We start from the raw sequence: 17,751 nt of genomic DNA, 5'->3' as shown, positions 1-17,751 counted from the left end.
TTTAGCGACAAATTCCCAAATGAAATTCATACTGGCGTGGCCAGGTAACGTTTATTACAAATAACCTTCGAAGAAAACGTAAATACTTAAAATATAGATAGACACAACATAGATAGGAGGATACTTCCCTGACTCTGCGGCAGTTTCGTTTACCTTCGCCTCTAAAAGCCATACTTCTACAAACGAATTTAGCAAGAAATAAAATACATCCGATTCAGATATAAACATTATAGTTTTATTTATAAAAAATGTACACTACCTTACTAGAAAGGTATTTCTTATGATTGGCGAACTATACTAACTATACTAATTTACAAAAAATGCAAACTATTTTATTAAAAAATCTTTAAAAATAATATTTACAAACATTTTATATCCATTCTTAAACGGATTCACACTTCATTATAGATTAATGCATTCGAGTCATATTGTCAACTACATAGGTCACTATATACAACAGTCTTTAACATTAGCTGATGATGAATTGTACATTTATAATCAAGGTATTCTATATCACGTTCATATTTCATGGCTTGTCTTCAAATGCAGACAATATATCACGCGTGCGTCTGGAACAAAAGTCAGCGATAATATTTGTGAAGGTTGATTTTAAAATATCTTGATTTTTACGCATCCTAAATTCAAAAATAAGGAATCTGAAATGTTTCAAATAATAGTATGTGGTAATGTTTATATAGCTGTGGTAATGTCTCATCAAGCAATTATTCAAACCGCAACGTAGGAGAGGAGACAGGAGGAGGAAAAGGAGGAGAAAAAGAGGGGGGAGAGTACAAAAATATGGTGAATGAATTGTGAAGAGATGACGGGGGAGGAGAGATGAGGAGGAGAGCAGGAACATAAAATGAAGGTGGATGAAGAGAAGAGGAGGGATAGAGGAAGAGATGGGAAGGGGAGGAGAAAAAATAAGGAGGGGGAGAAGCATATGAGGAGGGATGGAGGTCTCATGCCTCCTCATCTCTTGTTGAGAAAGGGAAGACAAAGAGATGAGAAAGAGATAAGGGAAGGTACTAATCGTATGTAGGCGATACCTCATCGAGCAACGCGAGCGGCGCGGCCTGGTGGCTGGCGCTGATGATGTCCTGCAGGCAGCGCGCGAACTCCTCCAGCACGCTGCGCAGCGGCGAGCGCTCGGCGGGGACCGGCGCCGGGCCGCCGCCCTCCACGGCCGCCGCCAGCAGGCACTGGCACACCGCCTCGATCACCTCCGTCGTCATGAAGCTGCACGGCTGCCTGGCAACAGACAAGATCCCGTCAGTGCCGCGCCCCGCCCGCCCGCGCCTCCTCCCCCCCCCTCACCCCCCCGTACTTGTGTCCGGGCGGCGGCGGCGCGCGGCAGTGCGGCGGCGGCGGCGGCGCGGCGCGGCCGCGCGCGCGCTCCAGCGTGTCCTCCACGTTGCGGCAGCCCACGCACTTGCAGATGCTCGTGCACGCTATCTTCGCCTGCGGGAACCGAATACACACTCTATTACTATAACTGATTGTCAAAAACCACATTCTTTAGGCTTTGTTCAGACACGGCAGGAATCGCGCTTTTGCATACCACAGACAACTTTGATCTACTACCACACCCCGGACACTACAAAAATCTCATTCTTATCGTGTCCCGTGTACCGCCTTACCGCTCCCCCTTTCTCCTGGCGGCCATTTAGATTGGACTAAAATAAGACCCAGAGGGGGTGAGGTAAATCTAGCTCGCGCAATTGATGCGACCGAAAAGTTACCGTTAAGTTCTTTATTCTATGTCATTTTTGTATGGAATGTCCGGGGTGTGCTAATACTACGATTAGTAGTCTGTGGTATGAAAACGCGCGAGACCCGTATGGCTCCCGCTTAAATAAGCGAAGCCTTACCGTGGAAACTTGTGATTGGCCTTTGTCTGATAATTTGTTCATCTGATGTAAATTTTAAATGGTAAAACAACAGCAATACATTATTTTTTGAATTGTCAAAAGTAAATAAAAATCATTATTAAAATTATTTGACCTCCTACGATACACACCTCGTAACACTCGCAGTAATTTTTGAGACAACCACTTCTCTTACAGTTGCATCCTTTATTATGTCTTCTTATAATTTCCGGACCTCCCGCTTTCGATTTTCCGATCTTAGGCCTGCAAAAGGTAAGGTTACATTAATTTCTACATCGAACAAAGTGAACGGTCGATTATATTCTCGCTTGAGTGGACAATAGCTATAAGCAAGCTATCCAAATGGTCACCATTCCGTGTGACTACATATTTTCATTCAGGTTCGGCACGCTAGTAAATATGCGACAACGTTTCAAGCACATTTAGCGAGGCCCGTACGACGCTAAGACAAACAATTAAAAAGCTTACAAGGAAATGTCCTAAATTAGTTTGTTATAAATTCACAAAACTTGCTGCACGCTCCGCAATCGCTTTACACTTTACTAAGTTTGGTTGTGACTATATCTAAGTAAGGAGGAAGAATAGATGAAAAGAGATGGAGGACGACAAGAGGAGAGGTGGAGGAAGACATGAGGAAGGGAGGAGAAAGAGATAAGGGGAGGGGTAGAGAAGGTATATAATACTAGTACCAATACTTCACCTGAAGGCGTTAGGGTTCCTGTCGAGGCAGCCGCGGATGGCCTGCTGGCGCAACTCCTCGTTGTCGAGGTTGTTGTGGCAGTTGATGCAGTTGCAGCAGTTGCAAAACTCTCCATTGGCGAAGCAGTCACAGTACAGCTTCAGGCACTGAGACTTGGTGCAGTTGCACGCCTTCCGCGCGCGCATGCCCAGCTCCGTTGATACCAAGTCTGGCGCGTAAAATTGGTTCATTTTTAAAAGATCTATGGGACTTAGTCGCAAACATACTCGTAATTACAATACAACTCAAATATATTAATTGCACAATCACATAAATAAAGAACAGTAAACAAGTAGGTAATGAAGAATGGGACTCTGAGCAGGAGATAAAAACTCGGATTGAAATTGCCCGTGCCTCCTTCACTAAGATGAAAAACGTGCTATGATGTCGTCAGCTGAACATAAAACTACGTGTCCGAATCTTATGTTGTTACATATGGCCCGTGGTGCTTTACGGTTGTGAAGCATGGACAATTAAGGAAGACACTAGACGGCGTCTCGATGCCTTCGAGATGTGGTGCTACCGTCGCATGCTGCGACTAAGCTGGAACCAGAAAGTCACCAATATGAAGGTTCTCCAACGCGTCGGTATGTCCCGGAAATTGATGCAAACTGTCAAAAAACGGAAAGTAGCGTATTTGGGGCATATTCTTAGGAATGAAAGATACCAGCTGCTTCAATTAATTATGATGGGCAAAATTGAAGGGAAAAGACGTCGAGGGAGGAGGAAGAAGTCATGGCTGCGGAACATCCGCGAATGGACCGGCGTTACAACCGTAGAACAGCTTTTTCGTCTTGCTTCTGACAGAGAAGAGTTCTCAAAGCTGACGGCCAACGTCCAGTAATGGACAGGCACTAGAAGAAGAAGAAGAAACAAGTAGGACGGAAGACGTTCGAGAGGCGGCCTTACTCGCTCCACTCACTTACGTAATTGTACACTAAAAGAAACATACCAAAATATTAATCATCTCTGCCCGCCCCTTCGGGGGTACAGAGGCTAGACGTGACGCTGTATTATGTGTAAAAATATTATTTTTGTCTCTTATAGTTCAGCAGATAAGTACAAGTAGGTTTAATGACGGTCGATAGTTTTCGGAAGACTCAATATTCTACTCGATTTTACTTTCTTTAATTACTTACCGGTGTCGGAGAGAACTTGCGGCGCGTTGGGCGAGTGGTACGCGTTGTACGGGTCAACTTCTACGTTAATCATCGTGCTGTCCAATCTTCTTGAGCTCTCCTACAAACATGGCATTTAATATAACCTTTATTTTTAAGTACTTAAGTATTAAGACTACATGCTACACTGACATCCTATAAACAAATAGACTCACGTTCGCTAAGGAGTTTTTCAAAAAAATCTACCAAACAGTGTATACATCAAGTTATGTAGATAATATAAGTTCGTTTCCTCAAATTAAAATATTATGACTGTTAATATAAAGTGAAATATCGGCTGTTGAGTGTCGTTACACGCCGTCGCTTGTACGAGATGCGCCGCGGACACTTTTTTACAGAGATTGGTTGTCCATTTGTAATGAGGTCTATGATTCGCAATGACAATTATGTAGTTTCCTAGGTCAAAGATAAATTATGAAATTCTGATTACTAAATAAAGACAGATCTAAAGGTGATAAAAAAAAAACGTTTTCTTTTATGAATTTTAACTTATTTATGAATTTTATTAAAGACAAATGTAATAATAAGTGCGACATTTTGACACTCTTCATCTATGACGTCACGGCTTGCTTTTTTTAAAATTCCATAGTAATAAGGGCGTTTTACCTACCATTAAAACGCAGATTATATCCGGAGCCTTATTCGAAGCCTTGTAGACATATTTTGAGATAGCATTCCTGTTTCACGACTGTGGCAACACCTTGATACACGTAGTTTCCGCCCCTACCCGCCGTTTACCCCCACCATGTTCACCAGGCAGGTAAGGGTTTAGCTATGATGTGTCTTCATTGCGGGCTCAAAATATAATTTTAATTAAATATATAAAATACATATTATATAAGATAAAATTTTCTCCCACCAGGCAGGTCTTGAAGCAAGGCTTCGAATAAGGCTCCGGATATAATCTGCGTTTTAATGGTAGGTAAAACGCCCTTATTATATCCTCCGCCGTTATTCGAAGCCTTGTAGACATATTTTGAGACACTGTTTGTTATCGCCTGGTGAACTAAACGCCAATGTGACATAATAATATTAATTTTGATTATATTATATTAATGTTTTTTATATTAATAAGTAATAAATATACATAAAGTATGAATACAAAACTACAATATAGAATTATAGGTTTACGTATAAGAAAATTATATATAGTAAAGAATACTCAAACAAAAACTTCAAATAGCTTCAAATAATGAACTAATGGAATGATGTACTGCCCGTCCACGTGTCCCACCTTGAATCTCTTTTCTGTAAAATCTTTTAAAAGTGTTTCCAGACCTCCAATTTGCTCTGGACATGATGACGTCCAAAGATTCATTATCCAACCAACTGCGGGAGGCTACAGCAGATCGAACACTACCTGGCGTCGCGTCTATACCAGCTTCTTTAAGAATAGACTTTACCCAACCTGCTATAATAGTTCTACTGGCCGGCCTTTCTATTCCACAAGCAGTAACAAATAAGCTTTCAGTCGAACATGCCAGACGTCTCTGTTTTCCTAACTCAATCAGTCTAGTTACCCAAGCGACTGGATCAAGATTAGGATATTGCTGATTGCTTAAAAGCTTCCAACCTGATTGAATATATGATTCAGAATCAGTTTTCGACCCGAACTTCGGCCAGAACACCACGCTATCTCTGGATATAATACAGGCATCCGGGGCTACACTCAATAACGTTAAATCATGGATTCTACGACCCGAACAAAGTAGTAACAAGATTGCACATCTGCGAGACACTTCAAAGAGATTGTCATTGTTAATCGTACTGTTTAATAACCAGTTTTCTAACACTTGAGAGTCCCATACATTTTTTGAATTTTGTTTAGGTTTTTGCAAAGAAATAGATTTTAAGATTTGCTTTACAAGAATATTTGAACTAAGACGTGTCTCGTTAGTCGCGTTAAATAATTGAGAAACAACCGATTTATGCAACAATATACTTTTATGGGACAACTTTTCTTTTAGATGCAAATCCGCTAAGAATTTAGCTAAATCACTCCCCGATGGGTTGGTAACACAAACATCTGATACAGCGCACCATTGAACCCACCTTCGCCATGCAGGTCGATACGTATTTATCGTGGAAGCTCTCCACCCTCTTGATAAAAGCAGTTTTTGCGCATCAGACCACGAATTTACAGCTTCCGACCACCCCCACATTTCCATACCTCCAGCGCTAGATCCTGGATCTTGGGAGGAGGACGGCCGGTCGAGGTATCCACCAGTACCTTCTCCAGTCTGTGAATTGTAAAAGGTGGTGCTATTGCCCGCGCCTTGAGGTCCGCTCTCCAGAATGACTGAGGCCACCTTGGGGCAACGATTAGATAAATCCCTACAGCTCGATTTAAATGCATCAGCACTCGGGGGATCAAATTCGGGGGAGGAAAGACCCATGCTATGTTGAACGACCACTCGAGGGAAAAGGCATTGTGTGCCCAAGCTGACGAGTCCCGCTGATCCAACGTTACGTACCTTGGAACAATGTGAGCTGTCTTCGAAGCAAACAGATCCACTTCCGGAGTGCCCCATTTTGCGACTACTACTTGCGTTACTTCTGGTAGCAGGTGCCATTCGGAAATTGTTGACTGACGAGACAGCCGATCGGCAATCGTGTTGTACTTCCCGGGGATGTGATACGGTAGAACATGAATGTGATGTTTGTAAAGAATCTGAAAAATATGATAAGTCAGGTCCATTAACCGTTTCGATTTGTTCCCTCCTTCGTTTTTCAGGTGAGCCACTACTGCTTTGTTGTCCGACTGTAACAGAAGAGATGAATGACTCAGAGAATGACCGTAACCTGACAAACATTTCAGTATAGTCAACATTTCTTTGTGGTTCGAGTGAAGACGCCCTTCTTCTGCTGTCCAATCCCCGCATAGAAGCTGACCGTTGAGTTCTGCCCCCCAGCCCGTCATCGAAGCGTCTGTTGTAAGAAAATTCATCTTCTGAGGAGGATGAAGGTCTGTCGTTTCCGTGCAATGTAACGTCCACCACTTCAACTCTGTTAGAGTTTGAGGAAGTAAAGGGTAACTGATACCTTCTGGAAGACGAAGAAGGACATTGACGTGGCGAAGCAAGTGACGAAAATTGAGACGACCTAGCGGCACAACTAGCCGAGCAAAGTTCAAAAGACCTACAATCCTTTGGAGCTCCTTCAGAGTCGCCGCCTTGTGCAGTAAGAGGCTGGTAGCAACGTCCCTTATCTTTTGAATTTTCGTCTCTGGAAGAAACTTTCGATTCTGCCAAGGATCCCATTGCAAGCCCAAATATTCTATTGATCTCTGAGGAGTAAGAATCGATTTGTCGAAGTTGACTTCCCAACCTAAACTCTGCAACGTTCGAGTTACCAAATCTCTCTGGTCTAGAAGAAGAGATTTGCTCTGCGAGACTATGAGGTAGTCGTCTAGAAATACCACTACTCGAATACCCTTTTCTCGAAAAATCTCGGCTGTCCAATTTGTCAGCGACGCAAATACCTTTGGCGCTGTGGCTAGCCCGAAAGGTAAACAGGTCATCTGTAGTAGCTGACCTTTGTATAACAGACGTAGAAAGCAGCGATGTGATTCCGCTATCGGGACGTGGTAATATGCCTGCGTCAAATCTAATTTTATCATCCAGTCTTTTGGTTGCAAAAAATCTGGAATTCGATTGACAGAGATCAGTCGAAATTTGCTCACCTTCAGGTACTCGTTTAATCTTTTTAAATTGAAAATCGGCCGAAAAGACCCGTCGTGTTTGGGGATTAAAAACATATTGGATATAAAACTTGGGGTCCCGGGGGCTATCTCGAGAACCCGTTGTTCCAAAAGGCTGTGTATTATACGATCCATCTCCGGCGACGGAGGAGTCTGAAATCGGTTGATTAAGTCTGCCACCGACACCAGAGGTGGTTTGCTTTGAAAGGGGATTCGGTAACCTGATATTATATTTAACAGAGTTTCTGAAGCTCCCATAGTACGCCAAATTGGAACACAATCCTCTAAACATCCCCCCCGAAACCCCGTGTGGAAGTCAGAATTTCCTTTGGTTATTGGCAAATCTGGGGCGCAAGTTACATGTTTGTCCGGTTCTAGAGAAGCGCGGACCTTGTTGTTTTTGACTGGGCTGTGCCTGTTGAGTCCCTGTCCAACGTGGCCGGAACGCGGGACGAAAGGACTGCTCACTCATGTTAGTAGTATAAGCAGGGAAAAACTGTCTAATTATGCCCTGATGGGGCGCAAATCTATAATTCATAGACGGTGCCCAGGAGCGAGCCGTCATTTGTTGGCCGCTGGAGCTAGGTACTTGCGTAGCCTGAGCTCCCGGCAGTATTCTTTTATCAGTAAAATTTGGTTTTTGAGCAATAAAAACTTTACTAATACCTCCAGAATTTTTAATAGAATTGGTAAAAGCTTCTTTGTCAAAAAGATGTTCATGTGATGGGGGTATTTTGTTAATTATTGTTTTTTGAAACTTGTCCTTTACATTTGTCAACAATAAATCGCGTCTTTGTTCTATTAAATCGGCACGGCGCCCACAAACCATTTGTAAACAATCATGAGAAATTTTTTGATAGTTGCCTGAAAATATTTCTTGAATTTTCTCTAATAAGGAACTTGCATCGACTAGGTCGGTGCCAGAAAACCACTCTAATAGTTGAGAAAAGCCCTGTTGCATTGCCTCATTTTGCATAATTAGACCATGTGTCAATGCAGCCATAAATCTTTCCGCCGAATTAAGACTACCCGGGCGGTCGAATGATTTAATTTCGTCGTTAACCTCCAATTCAACAAAGCCAGGCTGAGAGTTGTAAGATTTCAAAGTATCATAGTACCTAACATTTTTCCAATCAGTAGATTGAAAATGTTGCAAGGACTGAAGCAAACTCAAATGTTCTGAGGATGTACCAGGGACCTTCGGATCTTTCAGATTAGTAACGAGCTCTAGGCCGAAAACATTATCTTTCTCCTTCGAAGACACCTGTCCGACAGGCACAGATGGGTCCACTTCATTATCAGCCTGATACATATGAGAATAGTAAATAAAATTTTGCAATTCACTTACTTGTTGGGTAAGGCGTTCAATTGCCTTACCTTCTTCGGTTTTCCGCCGCTTAGAGCCTGCATCCTTAGAGGCTCGCTTCCTCTTCCTTTCCGAGACACGTGGACGGGATTCTGGCTCTTCCGATTGCTCAGAAGTGCCGGAATAACTTGACGAACTATCACTATCCGCCATTTAGAACAAAATATAATACTAAAAAATTTAAATAAGAATATATATAATGAAACTACGTAATATTATATATAACAACCGAACACTAGCAGCGTTTCCTTTAAGACAGGTGTGCACAGCGCGAATTCAAAAACGCCAATGAAGACACATCATAGCTAAACCCTTACCTGCCTGGTGAACATGGTGGGGGTAAACGGCGGGTAGGGGCGGAAACTACGTGTATCAAGGTGTTGCCACAGTCGTGAAACAGGAATGCTATCTCAAAATATGTCTACAAGGCTTCGAATAACGGCGGAGGATATAATTTCATGTTTAGACGTTTAGTAAAAAGTAACTGATTTGACTAGTTGGAAACTACCCTATTAAAATGAGCAATGGAATGCCTAATGATCCTTGGACAAGTTTTCTTTTGATATCAAATCAACATTCAACCTTAACTAGCCAGCATGATTATTCACGAGTCTGCAGTGGGGCGGCGGGGTAGAGCACGTAGTACTCACATAGCTGTCATCGTCCGGACTGACCACGTCCTGCTTCATGTAGGAGGGGATCACGATCACGGGGTGGTCACCCGACTGCGACTCCGGACAGTCCATGCTGTCATCACACTCGGGGCTCTGTGGGATAAATATATTACGATAAACACTATGATTGTAGCTGAAAATCAGCGATTTGCTCGAAAGGGCAAATACTTGCGCTGAGCTATAACGCTGAGCTATGATTTTGCGCTGCTGCAACACACATACATACCTGGCGCGTTAAACATTTTGTATGTGGTGTGTATTGTTGCTGATTTGTATTGTATGCATGTGTGACTGTAGACTTGATAAATGATTTATTTATCTATCTATCTATGATGGACATGACGTACACCTGCGACCGCTGCGGAGCAGGGGCGCACCACGTTTTTTTTTCTGACGTATCTCATTGTAGGTTTGCCGCAAATAGCATTAACTACTTAGCCGGACAAATGGGTAGCGCTGCGGGCTCTCACCCGGTACAAAATTTAAGACAACAGGCTTGAGAGTGCAACTTGGGCGCTTAGGGTGTCATCTGAGAGAATTATATTCTTCTTCTATCGTGTGGGTTGTGAGGCGGATTACCAACCTCATCAACTCTAGTGTTATTATAGAGCCACCAAGAGGCCCACATGACTCACGCATGTGACAACTACGTACTTACATAATTCATTATTATTTTGATAGAATTAATCGACCCTGGTGGATCGATAGCGATAAGCGCTGAATGAGGGAAATCGTCGACCACGCAGACAGATATATGTATGTATACAGTTTAACTCACGGGATGTCTGTCGTAGTCGACCTTGACGTGCGACTGCGGCTCGGGCCCGTGCGTCACGTCGTGCGCATCAGCCTCGGAGCCCACCGCGTCCGCGATCAGCGCTTGCAGGGCCGACTTCGAGTCCGTTTCTTCGTGCACTGAAAAGATATACATAGGCTTCACAGTCGAGAAGTAACAGTTTCACCATTAGCATATTATTTAATTTATTTGAATTTTCTCAACATACACCAGATCCGAAAATCCGATCTTGTGATGAATACGATTTTTATTTTACTGCAAGTAGCGAAAAATAAATTAATTGCGAATATTCATAAATATCCTAAATAAATAAATTAATCCACAATAAATATGTCGATACATTTAAAATCCCAATGTTAATCTTCTCACAAATACCTATTTCTGTAAAATGATGTTATTTATGTTTGTGTAGGTATTTAAGAAAATAATTCTGCTAGTCTATCTGTTTAGACCCTGCTTATACGTGAAATATAAAGGATTTCGGTAACTTGACTCGATCTTAATAACAGCGTTCTTTCATACAAGTCGAATTGGAAAAAAGGGTAGGGCTATGTCTATGTCAGGTTTCTTCTGGCTTCGCCCGCGACGGGGAGACATCCTCGGGGCATGGCCCCTTTAATATGGCTGCAGTCGCCGCCCGCAAAAACGGGCGTGGCACGGGGTTGGGACACGGCGGGCGAGAACGCCCCTCCGTGAGCCCGATGATGTTACGTCCGTGGTGCCGCCAGCGAGGTCGACCCCACCGGGTGGTTCCCCGTTGGGGGAGGCCCAGTGAGCGCCCGTCAGCTGGCGGTGGTAAAAGGGTAGGGCGCGGGTGGCGCCTCATATTTATAGCAATAGAGAAACTACGTCACTAGGGGGCGCTGACGGTCGCCTTGGTGAAGTAATCCTATCCTACCCGACAAAACGTCAAAACATTTTTTTAACCATGATCTGATTTTCATATTTTTTTCAACAGCGATATCATCAAACGAAGTATAAACTCACCGATCTCCTCCACAACATGGTCCGCGTCGTGCGGCGCGGGGTCGGCCGCACGCACCTCAGCGGGCGGCGATAGCGGCGCCAACAAGCTCTGCCCGCGGCTCTGAGGCTGCAGGGCGTTGGTAGGTTACCGTTAGCAAAATATTAGTACACTCAATATTGTTTTTTGTAAAGTTAAACAAGATTTATGTACGAAAGAGACAACAGTTGTCCTACACACTATGCTATAAAGCATAAAATATTCCTTCGAAGGCTCCGACAGTTTACCGTTAAAATATTTAATTAAGTTTTATTTCTCTTATTTAAAAAGTAATAACTAATTTTCCGGTGGTCACCGGAAATGCATTGTGGATAACATGACCATCTTGATCAGTATACAAAGTACAATGGTACTCCGTAAATAAAAAGATTTTATAGCTCAATAAGAAATTATTCACAGTACATCTCTATTGACATATTTATATGAAGCAGCAATAAAAAAAGAATAAGTGAATTTAACAAGAAAAAGCTCCTCGCGAAGTATCCTTCAGACTAAAATTGCGCGCAATTTTAGGGAAACAAAAGAAAATTATCATAGGTGATAAAAGCAAAATAGCTTACCATTGCCAACTGTCCTGCTTTCGACGTCACAGGCGCTATCCTCACCAGTTTCTGCGGGGCCTTCACTGCGATCACGGACAAACAGACATATAACACTCCACACAACTTCTAGACAACGCGCGAAAACCGAACACCAAACAATATCTTTGTAGGAAGTTATAAATTACAATAACTGACGCGTAATACCGACCGACTCCTACAAAAATTTTCAAATATCTGCAAATAATGTTCCAGATTTCAGTTCAAATATTTTCAAATAGAGAAATAGAGAAACTTAGAGTGCGTCATTATTTGAATTCAATTTTGAGTTTTCCATTTTCTAAAACTTTGTTCCATGAATATGTCATTCTAACTTTAACAGGTTTCGCGCCTTGTAATATGGAATAATTATAAAAAATAGATCAAATACTTAAATAGATTGCAAGTATTGCGATTAACCTCATTTGAAAAGTAAAAAAGAACGTAAGGTCTGACTAGAAATATAAAATAAAAAACCGGGTGACGGATGTTATTATAAAAAAGCAGTTCTTATTTTCTTCACATTTTTTTTTTATAATTTGGTCAGTCTCTAAAATCCTGCTATGGAAATAAGGCATAAAAGTACTTACGTTTGTTGGGAGCACTGACGTTACTTGTGACAAGCAGTGGCGGCGGTGTGCCCATCTTCTTAGCTGTCATTTGAATCACATTACCTGCAAGCAAAGTGGTCCAATTATAATGTGTTCCAATTGTACTGAGTTCTACTATTCACTTATTGTTGTTGTTTCAGATTGTGAATGAACGTTTATCTGCATTACTAAATGACTGCAGTTACAGATCTGAGAAGCACCCGATAGCGCCTTTATATTACGCATAGGCTACACGGGCTCTCGGCGCGCTCCGCCGTTCACGCGTTTTAAACTAATTCAGTTTGCTGTTATTCTTCAGCAAAAACAGTACTGTATATTAATTGCTCTCATCATAAACCGGCCGCTAAATACGACGAACAACAGTAAAATGGAAATTAACACTATACCTGATATTAATCGGATTATCAGGGTTATATTCTATCCTAGCGTGGTGGAGTATGCTCCATACAACCTCCGGTTGATTAAGGGGAGGCCTGTGCCCAGCAGTGGGACATATAAGCAGCGGACTTTAGAAAATTAGATAAATGGAAACTTAGTTTGGGTACTCAGCTGTCTACCAACATGCTGAAAATTTATTACTTGTCGTTTCACTGTATACATGCTAGCCCAGTGCATTGGCCCAATGTGTCCAGAGGTCTTAAAGTGGGGCCTCCACCACAAGGCCCACAGACCCTAAATTGCGGCGCTGGCACCTAAAATAACTTTACTTACCTTTGCTATCAGTTAAGACGAAAGTTTTGGAAGCTTGGCCACTGGACTGCGTTTTAACAACCTGTTTCTGTGTATGTTGCGTTGGATTCGTCACCAGTTTGATGTATTGTATCTGAAAGAAAGGTCATATTTTAAAAGCTTCTAAGACATAGGATATTTTTTTTAAATTCATTTTAAATTATTTGTATCAGTAATTTTCTCGCCACTGGGTAATTATTATGATAGTAACAGAACTATCATTCTGTAGAGGAATGAAGTTCAAAATATTATTATTTAATACTCACTCCTTTACCAGGGACATTTATTTGATGCAGTTGTGTTCTCTGACCTGCAGCTTTTGTGACCTACACAACACATGTTGATGAATTAGTATATTTATCGCCATTTGCCAAAAATATGGCTTCTTAATATTCTTCGTAGCAGTCTCTGCTAGATTTTTATTTGAACGTTTAGATTGAAGCAATTAGTTTAAAAGTAATATTGCTATTTTTCATTTATTTTAATTCCGCACATACTTTACGTGCGTAAATTTCAAATAGTAATATTGCTCTTTTAGATGAATTGCTTCAATGTGGCATTTTAGACACCCAGTTATTTTTTATTTTTTTTTAAATAAAATAGAAATATTTTATTGCGACCATGTGTTCGTTCAGAAGTAATTATTATAGTATCAACATGGATCCGGTAAGGGCACTGCAACTGGTAGAGAGGACAATACTTAGTTATAAGTCAGTGATAAAATTTATATTTGTAACAAACAGCCACATTAAATGTAAAACTTACGTGTCCTGGTTTAGAGGGAGCTGTGGTTCTCAATATCACGTTTTGAGGATTCGCTGTTATCACTACTTTCTTTGTTGTGCCTGTGAGCAAAACAATTTGTCATTAATTTTATTTACTCCAAATTTGCAGTTGTTCAATATTTTAAAAATAATAGGTACCTTGTTGCGAGGATACAGGCACTAATTTTGGCGGCGGCGATTTTATAGCTATGACTTGCTGCTTTTTCGTAAACCTAACTCCTGGTTTACTACCTGGTGATAGCAGCACCTAAAAAGAAATGCTCAAATTATTACAAATCGAGTATCGGGTAATTTTATTTTAGTAGCAAAAGGTTACCTTGTTACCGCCGAATTTCTGTTGAACTGTGACATATCGAGTCGGCGTTGAACCCGCGCTTACAGTGGGCAGAAATTTACTTAAAATCGCACTCTGATTCACCATGTCTACCTTACTGGAACCCGCTGGAAGTAATAAAAGCATGTAACATTTATATCGTCATACAACTTGTTATGATAAAAAGTAAAAAATACTAACCTTGAACAATAACTTTCGTCATAACTTGCTTTGATCCCTGTGTCGCTGGTGGTTTCTGCGAATTACCCATTTGGATCTAAAAATAACGGGTTAGTTTTAATAGCAATATTTTGACTTCAGAATAAAACCACTAACTATAAATATCAAGGCCAATAATACACTGGGCTGTAGGCACTATAGTGGGTCCTTTGAAGTTTATACTTAAGTTGCGGTTACACAAGCAACATAAGCAACAACTTTTCCGAACTGCCATAGTATGCCTGTACTTATGTTAGCACACAGGCTATACAAGTAAACACAAAGCTGAACATAAAAAAAGTTGTTTAAGTTTGTGATAAAAATGTACTTTTCAAATGTTTATAATACCTCTTCTAAGTTGGAAGCGTTTATGAGTCGCACCGAAGACATGGCGTTGGTGCCGGCGCTGGCCGCCGCGTCCCCCGAGGGCGCGGGGGCGGCCACCAGCTTGATCTTGTGGCCCGAGCTCGGGACCATCACTAAGTGCTTGCCCAGTTGTGCTGACAACAAGTACTTTTTATAAGTGTCATCATCATCATTGGGGCCCATCATCTATCCAGTTTTGGATTTGATGCAGAGGCCGCAAGACCGCCGGAAGTGGAGAAGAGGAAAGGAAGTCTACATCCAAAGCTAACACAAATGTATTCATTTTTATTTATACATTTATTTTTAGAAAATATTGGTACAAATATTATCATTATGGGTTTTGTAATCTCAATATTCTCAATTCATTGTGATTTGATGTATCTTGATTTGCTCCATACCCCCTCCGGTTAATTGGGTCATACATAGGCTGTTTACATATTATGTGTTATGTAGGTATAACACATAATAATATATCATTGATATATATCATTGACATGATATATGATCATTTAATTCTTCTAGTAAAGTATTTCAGTAAACTATCAAAAAAGTAACTGCAGTTGCTAACTTAGTGACTACAGTTCCTACTTTACATCCATATTTCTTACCCAAAACAGTGTTTCCTTTCCCACCTTCTTGTGTAGAGGGAATGTTAATATTCTTCATGGTGATAGCAGATCTGTTTGCCAGTAGTGTGACAGGTTTCGCTCCAGATTTGATTGGCTTGGGGGCGATGGCAAACTGTTTACTAGCGATGAGAGAGCCTGACTTGGTGGTTTGTACCAACTTCGGAGGCTTGGGCGCTATGGCCACCTGCCGCGGTGGTATGGTCTTCGTCAATACTACTGCTTCTTTCTTAGGAGCAATCTGCCGCATAGGCGGTAGTAATGACTAAAAAGAAAAAATAATAACCTTAATAATTTTCACATGCAACCTTAGGGATAAATTATGCTTATTTAATTAGCCAACCAACTCATTATGAGACATTGAATTAAATCTGTAATTTAATAAATGACATAATAGTGTATATCTACATAAAAATCATATTTACTATAATTTTGTCATAGAAGTTGAATTTAAATTAACCTCTCATCTGCCGAGATACCAGACCCAATACATTTTACATTGTGTCTGGTCGAGATCTACATTCCGGCGTTCGAAAGGTTAACACAAACTTAATTAAAAAATTCTGTGAGTAAATGACCTTGACAGTGATAAACTTAGGTTGCATCTGCACTTCCTGCGTGATAACCCCAGATGCCGGCACCGAGATGGGTTCCTCAAACTGGAGATCTACACTCTCTTCAGTATGAGATGGCAAATCTTCCTGCTGATAAATGCGTACAATATTTGAGATTCAGTATGAATTTTTAAATTAAGATATTTCAATGAAATGTATTAACATGCGAATGCACTTACATTTCTCTCAACTTTACATGTCACCCCAGATATCTGGTCATCAGAATATTCCTGCAGAGTAAACTGCTCCCCCATGAAATCTGAAACTTGACAAGACTTTTATAAAGAACAGAGAATTAAGAACTTGGGTTGTTTCAAATGAGCTGTAACATTTCAAATACTAAAACAATCACTATAAACAAGAATATTACCGATAATCTCATCATTTCCTGTATCCATAAGTATTGGTTGTTCCTGAATATGCTCGAACTCCATCTGCATGCTGTCCTCATGGCTGCCTGCATCAAGAGTGATGTCAGCCTGGGTAACCACTGTGTCTTCAGCCTGGTCGAAATCCACCTTCAAAAGAAATACTTATGTATATTATTTCAGAATCAATCTTCTTTAACATGCAATGAAATTTGAGAACTGAGAAATAGAATTCAGTTCTTTATTTTTATATTGATATATGATTCGGTAAAACAATAATATATCACATATTCTTTCAAAATTTAGGAAGAATAAGCCATACTTATAGTGTAAACAATATCTTTCAAAATGTATACCTTATAAAGCATTGGTACTTACATAATTTAATTAATTACACATCATAAATTGTAAATAAAGCAAGTTCTTTTTGGTAACAAGTAAAACAAAAGTACAAATACAAATTATTTTTCAAAAATAACACGCATAACTCACCCCTATAGCACTTTCCAAATTAAGAGAATCATCTAAATTGTGGTCCATTGTGGAAAATAAATATACCAAACTCCACACTAAGATTATATTACTACATCAACAATACAATTCTAAGATGAAAGTCCCAAAATCAAAATATTTTGAGTTCAAAAGACGCCGCCATTTTGCCTTGTCAAATTCACTCGAAGCCTCCAGCGAAGTCGCCACGGTTGAAAACAAATTGTCATTTATAAATTGTTACTGTTTACTTGCAAAATAGCACATTAAATGATAACACATTCACACCTAATGATTACGTATAAGTTATATAATAGTTTAAACAGATTTTTGCACATTTAACATGTATTATTTTCAAGGAATCAGTAATATATTAGCGAAAATCTCCGATGGCGCTTCTTTCAATTTTTGTATGTCAAGTATTACCAACATACAGATAAACTCAACTCAAGGTAGCGTTCAAATTAAATAATAGATTTTTATTCTAGCTTTCCATACCAAAGTTATGCGAATATTGTTTTTAGACGAATACTTTGACTACGACTACGACTATGACTTTTTTATTTATATTCCAAGATAATTTCTACTATCCGTCATTAAGCTATGATATAATTTTATTTAACGTTTCTACTATGATATCAAGAACCAATTTGAACGCTACTTAGAAACAACAAAGAAACAACCATT

The 17,751-nt window shown here is 40.4% G+C and overlaps 2 protein-coding genes across 5 annotated transcripts; one reads left to right on the top strand and one right to left on the bottom strand.

Annotated features, from left to right (window-relative positions):
* Positions 1 to 284: 284 nt before the first annotated feature.
* On the bottom strand, positions 285 to 17,469 carry LOC126373924 (protein lin-54 homolog). 4 transcript variants are annotated; one of them, XM_050020272.1, is made up of 23 exons: positions 17,068 to 17,469; positions 16,578 to 16,725; positions 16,387 to 16,472; positions 16,172 to 16,297; positions 15,576 to 15,858; positions 14,950 to 15,101; positions 14,584 to 14,659; positions 14,386 to 14,510; positions 14,208 to 14,316; positions 14,050 to 14,129; positions 13,551 to 13,610; positions 13,267 to 13,378; positions 12,535 to 12,618; positions 11,927 to 11,991; positions 11,330 to 11,435; positions 10,325 to 10,461; positions 9,523 to 9,639; positions 3,768 to 3,867; positions 2,590 to 2,797; positions 2,021 to 2,132; positions 1,328 to 1,461; positions 1,050 to 1,251; positions 285 to 569 (listed from the first exon to the last, which is right to left on the bottom strand). In XM_050020272.1, the coding sequence occupies exons 1-23, from the start codon at positions 17,113 to 17,115 to the stop codon at positions 558 to 560; spliced, it is 2,682 nt and encodes an 893-aa protein (XP_049876229.1). In that variant the 5' UTR covers positions 17,116 to 17,469; the 3' UTR covers positions 285 to 557. The 4 variants fall into 4 exon arrangements, with proteins under 4 accessions (XP_049876229.1, XP_049876230.1, XP_049876231.1 ...); XM_050020273.1 differs by having other exon boundaries at positions 16,172 to 16,294; XM_050020274.1 differs by having other exon boundaries at positions 16,387 to 16,466.
* LOC126373925 (uncharacterized) lies at positions 3,028 to 3,490 on the top strand. The gene has a single exon (XM_050020277.1). The coding sequence runs from the start codon at positions 3,140 to 3,142 to the stop codon at positions 3,470 to 3,472; it is 333 nt and encodes a 110-aa protein (XP_049876234.1). The 5' UTR covers positions 3,028 to 3,139; the 3' UTR covers positions 3,473 to 3,490.
* Positions 17,470 to 17,751: the final 282 nt, after the last annotated feature.

The sequence above is a fragment of the Pectinophora gossypiella genome, chromosome 16 (assembly GCF_024362695.1).
Source record: "Pectinophora gossypiella chromosome 16, ilPecGoss1.1, whole genome shotgun sequence".
NCBI lineage: Eukaryota > Metazoa > Arthropoda > Insecta > Lepidoptera > Gelechiidae > Pectinophora > Pectinophora gossypiella.
The sequence above is the reverse complement of the archived record's forward strand: the minus strand, read 5'-3'. Positions and strand labels throughout refer to the sequence as shown.

What these genes read in the sequence shown, in the direction of transcription:
- LOC126373925 (XM_050020277.1), top strand. Translation starts at nt 3,140, where the DNA reads ATGTGGTGCTACCGTCGCATGCTGCGACTAAGCTGGAACCAGAAAGTC.
- LOC126373924 (XM_050020272.1), bottom strand. Translation starts at nt 17,115, where the DNA reads ATGGACCACAATTTAGATGATTCTCTTAATTTGGAAAGTGCTATAGGG. An exon ending in GTCCGGACGATGACAGCTAT is followed by an intron (nt 3,868 to 9,522) that starts GTGAGTACTACG and finishes CCATGTTTGTAG; the next exon opens with GAGAGCTCAAGAAGATTGGA. An exon ending in GCAAGTTCTCTCCGACACCG is followed by an intron (nt 2,798 to 3,767) that starts GTAAGTAATTAA and finishes TTTACGCGCCAG; the next exon opens with ACTTGGTATCAACGGAGCTG.